General features: G+C 37.6%; 1 protein-coding gene across 4 annotated transcripts in view; it reads right to left on the bottom strand.

The window, feature by feature from the left end:
• Nucleotides 1-1,732: 1,732 nt before the first annotated feature.
• Nucleotides 1,733-15,998, bottom strand: part of TAF1B (TATA-box binding protein associated factor, RNA polymerase I subunit B) — a 52,048-nt gene continuing 37,782 nt past the window's right edge. For all 4 annotated transcript variants that reach the window (XM_061154799.1, XM_061154800.1, XM_061154801.1 and 1 more), the window contains 7 exons: nucleotides 15,530-15,677; nucleotides 11,807-11,984; nucleotides 11,211-11,257; nucleotides 10,383-10,473; nucleotides 6,073-6,143; nucleotides 5,322-5,544; nucleotides 1,733-2,095 (listed from right to left, as the gene is read on the bottom strand). In XM_061154799.1, the coding sequence (XP_061010782.1) occupies nucleotides 1,891-2,095; nucleotides 5,322-5,544; nucleotides 6,073-6,143; nucleotides 10,383-10,473; nucleotides 11,211-11,257; nucleotides 11,807-11,984; nucleotides 15,530-15,677 (963 nt within the window). In that variant the 3' untranslated portion in view covers nucleotides 1,733-1,890. The remainder of the gene's footprint in view (nucleotides 2,096-5,321; nucleotides 5,545-6,072; nucleotides 6,144-10,382; nucleotides 10,474-11,210; nucleotides 11,258-11,806; nucleotides 11,985-15,529; nucleotides 15,678-15,998) is intronic.

Here is a 15,998-nt window from a genome sequence, read left to right as displayed (position 1 = left end):
ACCACCTACAGGGCGCCCTGTGTGAACACGGGCAGGGTGACGCCAGCACAGAAGAAATGACTGCCCAGCCACTAAGGCCCTCCGGGGGTTGAAGGGCTCCAGAAGTACCTCCCTGCTCCCGGGGAGGATATGGAGGGCGGCAGGTGGAGCTGAGTGCTGTGTGGATGGCCCTGCGGCCAGTGGTTGTCACTCTATTGTGTATCAGAATCACCCTGGAGGGCTTGTTAGCAAATTCAGCTCTTTACTCCACTCAGGTACCACAGCACTTCAGAGCATGCTGTTGATTCCATAAAGCTCATATACAAATAATTTTCTGGTTCAGGTCTTTGGAAGGCAATTTTTTAAGTCTTAGAAAGATATGTTTCTTATATAGCCCCCTCAATCTCTTGCCCCACTCCCTAGCAGGTGTTGTGACTTGTTTCAACAGTGTGTTTCTTTTTATAGCTAAGTAGTATTCCCTTGTATGGATATACCATATCCATTCACCTGTTGATGGCCATTTGGGCTGTTTATCTGTTAGCGATCTCAGATAAAGTTGCTGTGAATATTTGTGTGTAAGTCTTTGTGTGGAAAGATGCTTTTATTTTTCCTGGGTAGACACCGAGTAGGGTGTCCTGTGCCTAAAATGGTCTCCGCCTGGATGGCCACATGGCCTGCCCCCTCAACTGGATTTCACACAGGTTGGTTTCAGCTCAAATGTCACCTCCCAGACTGTCCTTTTCATTTACTTTGTACTAAAGGGCCCACCTGACCACACATCCCTTACCTTACCTTTTCCTCATTGCACTTCATTGCCCCCAATATTATTTATTTGTATACTAACTGTCCCTGCCTTGTTCAGTACTGTACCTCCAGGGTCTAGCGTGTGTCTGGAACACAGAAGCTGCTCAGTAAGTATTTATTGCACAAATAAATGAATGATGAATCAGAACGGCTTTTTCCAATATCCACACCAGGTATTAAGACACCTGTATAATCTTTGCCTACCTAATATGTGGGAAACAACATCTCTGTAACTTGCATTTAATATGAGTGACATTGACTACCCTGTTTTTAGCTTGGCCTTTGTATTTTGTTTTTTCAGAAAGCTATCTTTTCATATGCCTTGTTCAGCTATCTTTTTCCTATTGCTTTGCAAGCACTATTGATATATTAAAGGGCTTATCCCTTTGTTCATTGTACGCTATAATGATATTTTCCCAGCTTTTCAGTTGCCTTTGACTTTGTAGTCATATTATTAACCTTTTCCTTTTGCTTTCTGGTTTTGAGACATTTTAGAAAGTCCTTCCCATTCCAAGATCATCACAGCATTCACAGTTGTTTTCTTCTAAGACTTTATACATGTATATATAAAATATTATAATGTTTAGATCTTTGATCCATCTGGGATTTACTTTGGGGTGTAAAGAGTAAGTAAGTGATCTAGTTTAAAAAGAAAATTTAGCTTTAAAATACAATGAAGCAACTTCCCTGCTGGTCCAATGGTTAAGACTCTGAGCTTCCAATTTGGGGGCCCAGGTTCCATCCCTGGTTGGGGAACTAGATCCCACATGCCACAACTAAGAGTTCGAATGCCACAACTAAAGATCCCACGTGCTGTAACTAAGACCTGGTGCAACCAAATAAATATTTTTTAAAAATACAATAAATACAAATTTCTGGATACCATTTACTTAACATTTTAACAATGAGAACATTCATAATTTAAAACTAAATTCAAATAAATTTCACCTGTTTTCCAACATACATTTTTATTTGATATAGGTATTTGTATGTGTGTACATGTATGCAATAAAACACTATTTTTCACCATTCTCTAGAATTTTATATTACAATGACATTACTTTCATTATTAAAATATTTTCCCTGACAAGTTTCCACTTATTTCTTTCAGTATTTTCTTGCTTTCCTGGATCTTGAAGATTTCTTGTTTGTTTTATTATATTTTGCTTTAAAAAGTCTCTTTTCTATTAAGCTCACTTCTTCATGGAGAAACGAAGTCTTTATTCTCAGCAAGAAGGAGAAGAGATTTAGTATAAACTGGTAACTCAGAGAAAAATTGGATTCTTCATAGGTTGTCACATGCTTACAATGGCTAGAAGGGGAAGAAAAAAGACACCACGTTTAAATTAGGGTCATTTAGAAAGATATGTGCTGGTCCCTTGAATATCCCCCAAATAACCTAAAAACTGTATATGGTTAGGCTTAAGATAGTACTCTGAGCTGGAAGGAAATGGAACAATCTGGAAGGAATCCGACATTTTATAAAGGAAAAAAAATGCTAGCACTGTCTGTGGCCATCAGGCGTGGGACACAGGTGGTCCACAGCCAGTTCTCACAGCTCCTCCTCCACTGCAGGTGGGCCCTCCTCTTACCATGGTCAAGGCAAACAAAAGCACACAGGGAGAGATTCTGGACATACTGAAAACACACGAACAAAATAATCCCCAGCTCCCAACCAAAATAAGATACCAGGCTTAATAATGTATGCTGCAGTTCTGTATGTGTTATAGAAGGAAGAGTTAACGAAGCAATTTTGCGTATTTTAAAGTAGTAAGTAGAACCTGAATCTGATCAAATCTCTAAAACACTAATGAAAACTGCTAAGTAACTCTGCCGATCTTTACCTATACCAAGGTGGAAGCAGGGGAAAGGGGAACACGTTAAAAGGTGTCATGGGCTGTAATCAGCAAAATCTAGACTACAGGAAATTGTACAGGACACATGACCTGGATTACTCAATAAGTAAACTGCAAGGGGGAAATAAAAGAGATAAAGGGGGAATTTATGAACTAAAGTATTTAAGGGCTATCTCTACCACCGGCAATGTAAGGACTTTATGTGGATTCTGAGTTATTTAAAAACTTACTGTTGACAATCAGGTAAATCTAGACATTGACTGCATGTTTGATGAGATTAAGGAATTACTATTAGTTTTTAATGTCAGATTAATGGTATTATGGCTTTGTTTGAGAAAATTATGATGTTTGGACTTGCTTCCAAATAATCTGGGAGTAGACAGGTAAAGCAGTGAGCTGGCTGGGGCATGGGGAAAACAAGTCTAGCCACATGGAAAGTTGTTAATGTGGGGGTGACTATGGGTAGGGGGCATTAATTATACTGTGCTCTCTACCTTTGAATATACTTGAAGTTTTCCATAATAAATAGTTTTAAAAACAAGTGAACAATATATAGATGGTATAAACATTTAGACAATGATTTATGTAACAAATATGGCCCTAAATTCCTGAAAGAATGTTTGTATTTGCACCATAGAACTCAGACACCCATCAGTTGTGACTATGGATAAATACTCTTGGTTCTTTCATCTGCAAAACAGAAAAAAAATAACCACCTCATAAGATGAAAAGAGGAATGAATGAGAATATATATTAAGCACTTATCCAACAGCTGGCACAAAGTAAGGGCTCAAAAATGTTCACTTTCCCTATATTCCTTTAAAACTGATTTTAAAATTTTCACTTAAAATCTTAAGCCTATTTTAATAATATACCCTACTATGTTCACTAGTAGGAAATTTAAAAGCCTCAACTGCTTGTGCATTGATTGGAAATAGAATATAAGCCATTTATATGAATTCTCACAAATATGGTGCCCTCTTTTCTTCTTTTCTAATTTTTAATTTTAGCTCTATGAAGAGAGACTCAGACAAAATATTATCACAAAAAGGGTGAAAATATTGTTTTCCTTGCCTAGGGACCATAAAGAAAGCTCTATTTCTACAACAAAAAGATAAGAAAATGTGTACAGTAGGATTTTATTTTTATTTTTTTTTAATTTATCTATTTTAGTTGGAGGCTAAGTACTTTACAATATTGTAGTGAGAACTTTTTATTTCTAAGTTGAATCAACAACAGTATCTTTTAAGGATTACATCCCTTCTCATAAACTCAGAAAATTTAAATTTTCCTAAAGTTTTAAGTGATAAAACCAAATATAACTTACAATCATTTAAATTCATCCAGGTTGTTAGCTCCGCCTCAGACAAGAAGGATAAACACCCTCATGATCTGAAGGGCTCTCAGCCTTTCTCTGCTTAGTTCTCAAGGCCTGAGTGTTGTCAAAATTATTTCCCAGTACAAAGCTTGTCTCTTCTGAACCCTCAAAACTGAGTCCTCCTGTGTAATAAAATTCTCCATGTTGCTGAAGATCTGCTCTTTTAAGCATCAAAACATTTCATTTTAACCATTTTGGATAGACATATTTTAAAATTGAGTTATATATTATTTGGTTATTATTAATCAGAGAACATTCAGCCTATTTTCAAAAGCCTTTAGCCACCAGGGAAGCCCTCCTTTAAAATTATATGGTGACAAGTTGTCCACTTTTATTGTGGAAATATTAGAAAATACAGGTAAGAAAAACAAACCCAAAGAGAATGCACATAATTTGGGGACATGCTAAAGCAGGGACATGGTCAAGTTTATTCAGTTCTGTGGCGCTATTGTGTGTCATGAATGAACTTCAGACCACTGTAATTTGAGTTCTTTTGTCTGCTTCTGTGGCTGGTTCCTCTATTGTTTGTCAAATGAGTACCACTTATATTTGCTGTCAAGACATTCAGCAGCAGACACCTCTCAGTCTCCTGCCTACTCTGCATCTTCTGATGGCGAGGAATCTGGAAATCAGACAACTTAGCCTGATGGACACATACCTCCCGGCAGAGTGAGGGACTAGAGGGCTTCCTGAGAGGAGTGTATATGCGTTAGTTATGGACTCAGTGGCCATTTTATTGGTGAGCTGGACCCTTTTTTGCTTACTATGTGGTTCTAGGCTATGATCTGAATAGGCAAGGTAATTTGACAGATGATTTTGGTACCTAAAACCATGGTGATAACCATGCTTGATGCACAGAGTGTACTGCTTAGCCTTAGAACTCACGCAGAGAAAAAAATCTTGGTTATTTCATCTCTGATTATACCAAGGTCTATTTGTAACTAACTGTCTTACGTTACAGGATTACACCCATGAAGAACATCCAAAAATGCACTGATCGTGCCAAGTGAAGAGCACAAAGGTGTAGGTTCCCCACTAACCCCCAAGGACCGACTATGCAGGCAGACAAGGCAGATGGTACTAACGCATCAGGTCCTAACTTCCTGTCCCATGTGTGGGTCTTGACTATAAGCTCACCATCTTCTAAAGTCCAACCAATAACACATCTGCCTGTCATTATGACCAACTCCTTTAAATCATAGGTGGCCTTTCTTTTTTTTTTAAGGAGAAAAGACTACTATTTCAGGCCAAACTAGAGGTTTCAGGGTGGTTTTTATCCCATGATTTCTAAGAGCATCGCATACCTTTTACAGAACTTCTGAGTACTCAGCCAGTAGAGGGAATTCTTGGTTGTCAGGGACTGGCCTTTCTGCTGCAGGACTCCCTGGAGGCTATGACCATGGAAACAAGGCCTCTCGCTGTCCTCTTCAGTCCAGTTGAACTGAAAACTTGAAGGCTTTGTTTTTTCAATGTTTGGTGCTGAATCTACCAGTGTGCTAAACTGTTTCTGTAGATTCACCACCATTTCTGGAAATGAAGGGAAAAGAAATGAAATAAAAACTCACATTAAATGGCAAATAAAATCTGTAGTTTACTTGATAGTAATGCACCAATGGTGGTTTTGTAGTTTTGTAAGTGCTCCACGGTGATGGAAGAGCATAACTAGGGGAAACTGACACTGGAAGAGGGATGGCGAGGAACAACTTGAAAAGGCTAAAAAGGTAAATTTTATGTTATCTATATTTTATCACAGAAACAAAACAAAACAAAAAAACAACCTAAAAAAGCAGTTCTCCAAATAAAGAGTTCTGAAAGTATAGATATATAGCATTTAAGATTTTGGCGAGAACTTAAGTTCTGTTTGAATATCGCAATGTTCCTGAAATAGATTTCTACTGACATTTTTAACAGAGAAGGACGTTTCTCTGGATGTGCAATGGGACACTTGTTAAACAACTGAGAAAAGGACTTATGCGTTCACTTTTCAATTGAAAACACTTAGCTTTTCTATAGCTGGGCTGTTACTTGGTGTTAACGAGAAGAAACCCCACTCACCTCTTCTTTTATACACCACTGGCCTATCAATGGCTGAGTAGTAGAGTGGCTTTTCACCTTTCCACAGAAACCTGCCAAGATAAAGACGCATTTGGAGCAGGATGGAGATGAAATGGGCCTCAACACACTTCAGAGAAGTTTCTCAATGGCAGTATCTGAAATTCCCGATCCTCATATAATAGCTCTGGCTTAGAAAGACCTGCTGACATGCGTCTCTGTAGCACTCATGACCTAGACGTGAGTGAGTGGCACTGCAGGAGGCAAGAAGTCAACTGAAGAATAAGTTCCACCCCAAACCTCCCAGATGCCATAAGATTACAAAGAAATGACTGATTATACCTTCATCATAAAATTCCCATGCTGTATGTTCTCATAAAGTGAGGCCACCTAAGAAAAAAGCTGTTCCTCCTTGTCTTTGCAGAACACCCTTCTGCTGCAGATAAAGTAGTGGTACTTCTGACTCTGACAAGTTGTACAAAGTGAACAGTAAGTGCCCGCCTTCTAATGCAGAGGTGTAATCACTGTGAATAGGTCATGGTCTTCCTGAAAATTACGTGTGAACTAAATCATACCACATTTAAATATTCAGAAAGCTTGTCATCCGTGATTCTTTCAAATATCTTTTTGTTATTTATTTATCAAATAATAAAAGTGACAATATATTCAAGGCAAAAAAAAAAATCTCTTAATAATACAGAAGTTCCTAAACAGTTTAATCCCACTCCCTAGATAAACTCACTGTTAAAAACGCCTTGTGACTGCCTCATTTAGATGGATTTTCTTATGCATTTATAGTAAACGCCCACACAGGCGGCAATTATGCTGCAGTCAAAGAGGTGTCATTACTTCCTTGAGGTCATAGGCACAGAAGATGGGAAAGGTGGGCCATCGAAAATGATTAACAATCGTCAGACAGTCCTTCTTTAAACATTTACTTTACTTTGTTTACCTCTTTTCAAAACTACAAAAAATAGAGGCCCACCACGAAGTCTCGATATTTTCTCCAGGAAGCCACAAGGTCCTCTATGCTCTGTCTGTCCAGCCTTCCCTCGGGATTTGGTTCCCCACTGCTGTATATTACGTGTATAATTTATATGTAGCAAAACCGACCCTGTTCAGTGTATAGCTGCACTAGTTTAGATAGACACATACAGTTGTGTAATCACCACCATGATTAGTCCACGCAACAGTTCCACACTCCCAAATCTCCCATGCCTTTTGAAGGTCAACTCCTGCCCTGATCCTCAGCTAAACTTGGTCTCAACCAACAATCTGTTTCTCTATTCTTACAGCTTAGCCTTTTCCAGAAAGTCATATAAATGAAATTAGACTGTATATAACCTTTTGAATCTTTCATTAGCATAATGTATTTATGATTCATTCACATTTCTGGATGTATCAGAAACTTATTCCTTTCTAGTACTGAAGAGTATTTCATTTTACAGATATGCTACAGTTTGTTTATCCATTACCACCTGAAGGGCATCTGGGTTGTTGCCAGTTTTTGGCCACAACGTTTCATTCGTTTACTTGTGAATGACGTATAAAATCTACATGTATTCATATATAGGTTTTCTGTGTGAACTTACTTTTGGCCCATTTAAAAAACTGAGTTGTTTTCTTATATGAAAATTCTTCATATATTTTGGATACAAACCTTCTATCAGATATGTGATTTGAACATATTTTCTCCTAGCCTGTATCTTCTCTTAACAGTGTTTTTAGAAGAGAAGTTCTTTCTTTTGATGAAGTCTATCTTTTTTTTTTTCTTTTATGGATCATGCCGTTGGTATCATATCTGAGAAAATTTTTGTCTAACCTGAAAGGCTGCAAAGATCTTCTGCACATGCTTTTAAATTTTCTTCCATGAAAACTGGAAGTCAAAGCACTCTCTAAAGTTATTTTTAGGTTTTCAACTACAGTTTATTAGTGTTTCTCATAATCCCATGCATAGAGACCTATGCTGAGCTGTAGAAAATACTTAACAACTTTTACCTGACAATATGGAAGATGATGTCTAGAAGAATAGAGAGAAAAATTAGAAATTTATGTCAACAACAGAGATGGGGAAGGGTAGAACAGGTGATGTGCATACATAGGAGCTCTGTGCCCACAGAGCAGTCAGCAGTGACTTACAAGTCATCTCACTCATCCCAAAACACAGACTCTATGAAGGATCTTGGTAACAGATCCCTTGGACAAGCTCTTCCCAGAGGCCTGGAGTCCGTCTGGAAAATGCCACTTTGAAACTAGACATACGTTTTTTGGTCACTAAATTCTTCCTTAAAGTAGCTAAAAGTCAGTGAGCCTTTTGATGCACAGCTGACTGAGGCACTGCAGGAAGAATCTTGGCTCTAACAGGTATGTCTGAAGTGTAAGTTGGTGCCTGGTTTGGGTTCACGAATGGGCACCTATTCAACCCTGAGATGCCCAAGTGGCATGGCCCCTGAATAACTAGCCTTTCAGTATTGGTCGGGACCACCACAGCGGCACCAGAAAAGGAAGGTCCGATGGCTGGCTCTCCAAGATTACCTAAGAACTCAGGAGAGCCTTCTGTTCTCGCTGCTACTCTTGTGCCTGCTGAGAGCCAATGACTAAAGACATTCCTTCTCCAACAGAAAAGAGGAAGGCCTCCATTCCCCGGGTGCCCACAGCTGTCAGAAGCTCACTCTCACTATCTGTCCAACCTGAACAGGAAGAAACTGCCCATCTCCTCCCCTCTTCAGCAAGGATCCTTTCTCCCACAGCGCTTTATTCATCCCTGGAAGTCTGTTTCTTGATTTAAAAGCTCTCTTAAATGTAGAGGAGAAATAATCTAATTCTATCTGCAAACACTGAAATTTACTTTGTGATTAAGAATATCAAGAAGGCATCATTAGCCTTCCTTTATTGATGAGGAAACTGGAGTTATCATTTTAACTAATTTGAGGAATCTTGATTTTTCTCAGAGGATATAAAATGACTTGATCAAATGAGTACTGTTGCAAAATTACATACACTACAGAAATGTTAACCTTTTCTTCAAAGTCTCACAGAGACTCAAAGTTCCAAGAATAGATATAAAACCCGTTCAAATCAGAAACCTATAGCAATGTACCCTCTACCACATAAGACAGTATCTCCGAAAATTTATGAGCTGACTACATTTCAGGGCACTGAGGCTAAGTTAAGTAACCGGGCCACAGTTAAACAGCTGGTTTTAACAATCAGGATGCACCCCTGCATTCTCTAATGCTATGCTCTTTCCACTCTGCCACAGTGGACCTGGGTGGGCTTCCCTGTTGCTCAGTGGTAAAGAACCTGCCTGCCAATTCAGGAGATGCGGATTTGATCCCTGGTCGAGAAGATCCCCTGGAGAAGGAAACAGCAACCCACTCCAGTATTCTTGCCTGGGAAACCCCATGGACAGAGGAATCTGGCATGCTGCAGTCCATGGGATCACGAAGAGTTGGACACAACTTAGCAACTAAACAACAAGAATGGACCTACATGAGAAGAACTCGAGGTCAAACAGTGAGAATGAATGAATTAAATATCTACTCTCTTTCTGCTTTGCTTTGTTTGGATTTTTATAGGGAACTTTATTTTGGAGGAACAGTCCAGTTATAAATGACACAGGCTGACGTTTGCAGTCTTTTGTAATAGTGGGAAGCACAGATGGGAACTGATCCACTGTGGGAAACGAAAGAGGAAGGAATACCAGAAATGCAGAGGAGAGTCATGCAGATTACGAAAAGATGAGTACTGAGTACAATACAGCTCCCTGGACTGGATTCTGGATCAGGAGGAGGACACTAATATTACTATTTTTTCAATCTTCTGGCCACACTGTGTGGCATGTGGGATCTTAGTTCCCTGACCAGGGATGGATCTCACCTCCCTTGCATTGGCAGTGTGGAGTCTTAACCATTGGACCACCAGGGACGCCCCTAAAAGGACATTATGGGGCTTCCCTGATAGCTCAGTTGGTAAAGAATCCGCCTGCAATGCAGGAGACCCCGGTTTGATTCTTGGGTTGGGAAGATCCCCTGGAGAAGGGAAAGGCTACCCACTCCAGTATTCTGGCCTGGAGAATTCCGTGGATTATATGGCTTATGGGGTCGCAAAGAGTCGGACACGACTGAGCGACTTTTACTCACTAATAGTTAATAGAAATATTTTTAAAAGTTAGTTTAGTCAGAGGGGTTAATTCTAGAAAAAAGGGTCATAATGCTGGTGAGTCTGAACTGATGAAACTTGAGCTTTCAGATGTAAAGCAATAGACTTAAAAAATAAAGTAGGTGAATCTAAAGCTAGAAGAGGTAACATACTTTGCCCTGGCTTCCTCCCACTTTTGTTTTTTCTCATCAATAGCGTTCTTCATAACTTGGTACCATTTTCTGAAATCAAACCATGGTTTATCTGAAAGAAATGAAATCCATGATTACTAACCAAATATGTCACATTATTATAACACATGCTGCTCATTTGAGTCTTTATTCACTGATCTGACTAAACATTTATGTGCCAGCCCTTGGAGGGGCTGACTATCTCCACGCTCTAATATGACTTGTGAGCACTCTGCTGTCACCCCCTTCCATTCTGAACTCTCACCTGTACTGTGGCCCTGTATTACACCAAAACTACCTTAAAAAAAATTGGAATATAGTTGCTTTACACTGTGGGGTCAGTTTCTGCTGAACCAGCCACACATACACACGTGTTCCCCTCTTCTGGACTTTCTTCCAGTTAAAGCCACCACAGAGCACTGAGCAGGGCTCCCGCAGCTCTAAGCAGGTTCTCATTAGTGACCTATTCATACACAGTCGTGTAGATATGCAATCCCAATCTCCCAACTCACCCCATCCCCCTGCCTTTTCCCCTTTGGTAAGCAAACGTTTCTTCTCTACAGCTGTGTTTCTATTTCTGCTTTGCAAATAACATCTTTACTATTTTTCTAGATTACACATATTGAAACCATCTTTTTACATGTCTGTTTCTCTTATATTTGACTATTATCTCCTCAAGAATAGAAGATATATTAGATAATTACACATATAAACAGTCTGATACAAGGTACAATTTATATATTTCTCAGAGTTTCTTCTTCTAATTCACCTTTTACAATCACTTGATTGACTAAAAAAAAAAAAAGGTACCTTCTTTGTTCTTTTCATTATATTTCTCTGCAATATTAGACAAAGACCTGGAGATACAAATAAACAAATCAATTTATTTGGAAATCATTCATTTGAAGACAGTTAAATTTTGAATTCTTCTGAAAGAAAAGTATAGAACAGTACTTGAAACTGATGCCAACTTTTAATGCAGAAGCAAGTACTGAAATAGGGAAGAAGACACTGCCACTCTTTGTTGGCATTTTAAGATTCTTTCACTTTGCAGATGATCTTTGAAGATACATAGTGCCAGAAATCAAAAGGTACACAGATGAAGTGCTAAGTGACTGTTTAGAATTTGTGTATGATGCTTTAAAACTCAGGAGAATGAGACACATGTGTAGCTTCCTAAAAATGGAAGAAAACATGATCCAAACAACTTACTAAAGGAGAATGAAATCTCTAACAAATACCTGAGCCAAAACATTAGGTAAGGAGTAATTGCTGCTACTAGTCAGTGTTCTATAACAACTGAGAGTCTCTACTTTCTACTGAGATATAACATATGGAGTCCTTTACTCTGAATAATTAGTGGAAAATGATACAATTTTTTCCTCCTAAGGCTGACATACACTTACCATTCTAAATTGTCATCTAATAAAAAGAGCAGTTTCAATGCCACTACAATGACAGCTACAGCTTGCACATCATATTTAACAGTTTTTGCCTTTTTAGCTATAGGATCAAATCTTAGAAAATCCACTTCTCCTATTCCAGTTGCTTTTACCACTAGGCAGGTTAAATTATGCATTTCATCTGTTGAAGAATAAAACAGAAAAATGTGAAATTAAACTCTTTTGTTAATGAGACCATACTAATGTATATATCCATGAGATAAGCTTTATCTTAAAATATGATACTATGCCAGAACTCTGAGACATACCATTTTGTGTATAAATAAACCAAAAAATGAAATGTGTATAGAAAAACAAATGGTTGAATCCTGGCAAGGTCTATCTTCTCCAATTCTGACTTCCCAAAACGCCTGCTATCTATGGGACACATCTTGGCACTGAATACACAGGCACACATCCATCTTCTGTTGCTTCATCCATGCTCCTTGTCTATGTTTCTACGGCAATTTGCATTTACCTGAAACTAACTTTCCTGTAAGACCAAGGGCTTCTCTAAAAATATGCACTCGGGAAGCTAGGGAGCCTGGCTAGCACACTGGAAGGCCAGTGTGCATCTCACCCGCTGCACTGCTTTCCCAAAGAAATTATACGCTCAGCACAGACTCATCTATTATTCAAGGCTGAGTAACTTGGGACTTGGAGCCAGAACACCTACAGCCTATATATTTAGGCTTTCTAATCATGAGCTTTGTGACTCCAGACTAGAGCCACTCAACCTCAGTTTCTTCATTTGTAAAAGGCATTACGGTGAGGATAAACATTAAAAAGATAGGACAAGTGAATTATACTTTGAAAACACTGAATTACTAAGCGAATTTCTTTACTTACTAACTGAAGTACCTATATTTTGATTAAATTCAAGTAGAACAGTTGTTATTTACAAGAGCATAACAAGTTGTATTGCATTTCCTATATACTGTCAGTCATTATGTTCTATTGATTCTATTCTCTTAATGTAGTATACAATACTTTTGTAACAGTACAAATAATATTACACACAGTATATATATGTCTCTATATATAGTATTAAATACAGAATTTTATTACTATAAAAATGGTATTTCTTGAAAAATGTCTCCCCTATTTATTTAAAATTAATATCTTGAATTGCTTCTCTTATACTAAAAGTACACACTAATAAAAAGCAAATGGAAGAAATTATGAGGAAGGAAGCCAGGACAGGAGAGAAAAACTAAGATTCTGACCTGGAGTATTACGTGACCTGGAGTATTATATGACGCCTTGGCCATCAGCAGCCAGGCGTCATACGTTTCATCTGAGATGAGAACACCCACCCGTCCTCCCTTTCCACCTTCAACAGATGAGGTAATACAGATGAAGGCACTTTGGAAACTCTACAGGGTTCCCCACAAATTAAACAGACATGATTATGAAAGCTGCCAGGAATTCTCTCTGGCCGGCTCCTCAGTCCCAGAATGAGGGACAAAACTAAGAGATGTATTTGGAGTTCAGTCAGAGCCACCAAAGAAGCAGTGCTTACTCAGCAAGGGTGTGTGTGTGTGACATGCTTGCTGGAAGCTGCTTTCTGCCCAGTTCCAGAGACGACATTGTCATACATAAAGGCACTGAGGAGGGGCATTCGTTGCCCCAGCATGCTTAAAACCACTTTTAGCTTTCTGGGAACCCGAAAACCTCTCTTTGAAAAAGGGCCAAGTACACAGATCTCTTCTTTTTGATCAATAGCACAAGAGAACTGTAGAGTGCAAACTTTCAGCTTTGAAAATGGCAATATTCTAGAAGTCTTCTTATAATCTCATGGGTAGGAGCCCAATCAACGTCACATTTTAGAATGTAATTTTGAAGGGATCACCACATCTTAGTTTGTAGATCTATTTTGTTTACTGTTTCCTCCCAATAATACAAACTCAGTATAGGACATTTATAAGATACATAAAGTGGGAAGAAAGAAAAAATGCATTACTATAACTTAGAAATAGCACTTAAATATTTGGGTAAATTTATTTCCAATATTTTCATGAATATTTTAATTTTATATAGCTATGATTATATTATATATAATTTATAATTTGGCCTATTTCCTTTTCTATTATGACATAAACATTTCCCATACTTTTATATACTCTTCACAAACATGATTTTAAAAGATGCACACGGTTCCATTGAATATACAAAATATTTACTTAAACATTACCTTTCCATTGGACATTTATTTCTGATTTCTCAGTATTACAAATAAGGTCAATAACATTTGTGTATAGTTTTTTATCTATATTCCAAATTATTTCTATTGAACACTTTGTGGGAAGTAAAATTTCTCTATCCTGGCTCTTTTTAATATGGTCTCTAAAACAGCACTTTAAAACATCAGATGAGAGCAGTCTCTCTCTGTATATTATAGTGGCTTTAATTCTACTTGTTACTCTCAGGAAGAGTTAGGTGAGAAATACTATTAAGTTACACACACTGGTCAGAAAACACTGCCACCATCATTTCTGTCCAATAGCGACTATGTGAGCTAGACACTTGCCATAACCCAGCCCGAGCCAGTTATATTTTGGTAATTCCTTGCATTCTTTCCATATCTTAGAGTTCCCCATTATGAGCTTAGGATTTTGAAGTATATAACAGAACACAGGAACTGGCCATATTTTAAAAAAACCACTCCGAAAGTAAATCAAAAAACCAAAATCCAAAACAATAAACTGATATATGTAACATGCCAAAGTGCAGAAATCAGACTTCCCAAATTCTGGAATCTTAATCAAAGAGCCAGTGACTTCTGAAGTTACAGCAAGACACATACATTCCTTAGCTTAATAAATGATACATTTGAGAAGCTTATTTTTTCCTCTTTAAAAAATATTTTAGAAGACTTAATATTTACATTTGTGTATATATGTTACTCCAATTTATGTTTATTTTTATAGCTAAAATTATATTATACATGCAGTTTTGTATATTGTCTTTTTCATATAACATGTCTTTTCCTTTCCTATTAAAAATAAATTCAATCACATTTTTTTATATTGCATAAGCAATAATATAGTCACGCCATGTTTGTATTTTCTGTTAAGAATAGAAACCCTGCATTTCTCACATTTCTAGTTTAGCAAGAAATTCAGGAATAGATTCCATCGACGAATTCCGCTGGGGTGACCTGTGTCTTGGTGTATTGTGAACAAGGGCTAGTGAGGCTGCCTTTGCATCCTACCAGACCTTCATCTCCATTTGTCTCAGGGACTGGAAATAGAAATGTGTTACTAAACAATAAAAATATCACTGCAGATTAACTTCTGGGATTTTAAAAATTAGAATTCTTTATTTACTAATCACGCTTCATGCAAATGAAGGAGTGCTGCCCTTTTTCAGTGGAGGTGCCTAAGTAATTAATAATACATACTGAATCATGTGTTACTTGTATTCAGCAAAAACTTACTGTAAAAACCAAACATTATCTCAAGCTTATCCCTCTCACCCAAAATAGAGCTCATTACTTCTGAATAGTGTCCTTTTAACCATTTTAAATGGTCCAAAACATTTTAAGAAAGAATTTTGAAATTAAGCTTCATGTTACTATGGACCCTGTCAGGTGACTCTAATAGTCTCTGATTGAGAGGATTTGATACATTTTTCATAATAATTCAATAAGTCAAGGCTTATTCACCATATATACCTCACACTTACCAGGGAGATTGACCTCCATCAAGTATTTCATACACAAGATGTTTGGATGAAGATAGCAGTTTTCAGTTATGTCTGGAAAACGTGGCAAATCTAAAAATGTGGCAACTTCAATTATTTTTTTAAAGATAACTTCATAGTTAGGCCAAGACTGGAATGAAAGAGAGAGTCAAGGTAGTAATTTCTGCAACATAAATTATTTTAAAAACTACTTTCTGATTTTAAAAATAACATGTATTCACTGAATAAAACTTGGAGTATAGATTAAAAACATTAAGGAGAAACACCCATAAACCCCAAATATCCTCACTGAACTGTTTTAAACAGTAATAGTTATAAATTTAAAAGCCACTAAAATTCTATCTGGCTCAAACAATTCTTACTGGCCTTACCCATGATATAGTAAAACCATTACTTCTTGCCAATCATGGAAGAATCTGGGATAAAGCTGTAATCCTACTGGAATTACGAT

Source organism: Dama dama, chromosome 11 (assembly GCF_033118175.1).
Source record: "Dama dama isolate Ldn47 chromosome 11, ASM3311817v1, whole genome shotgun sequence".
Classification (NCBI taxonomy): Eukaryota; Metazoa; Chordata; class Mammalia; order Artiodactyla; family Cervidae; genus Dama; species Dama dama.
This window is presented reverse-complemented; position numbering and strand designations above follow the sequence as displayed.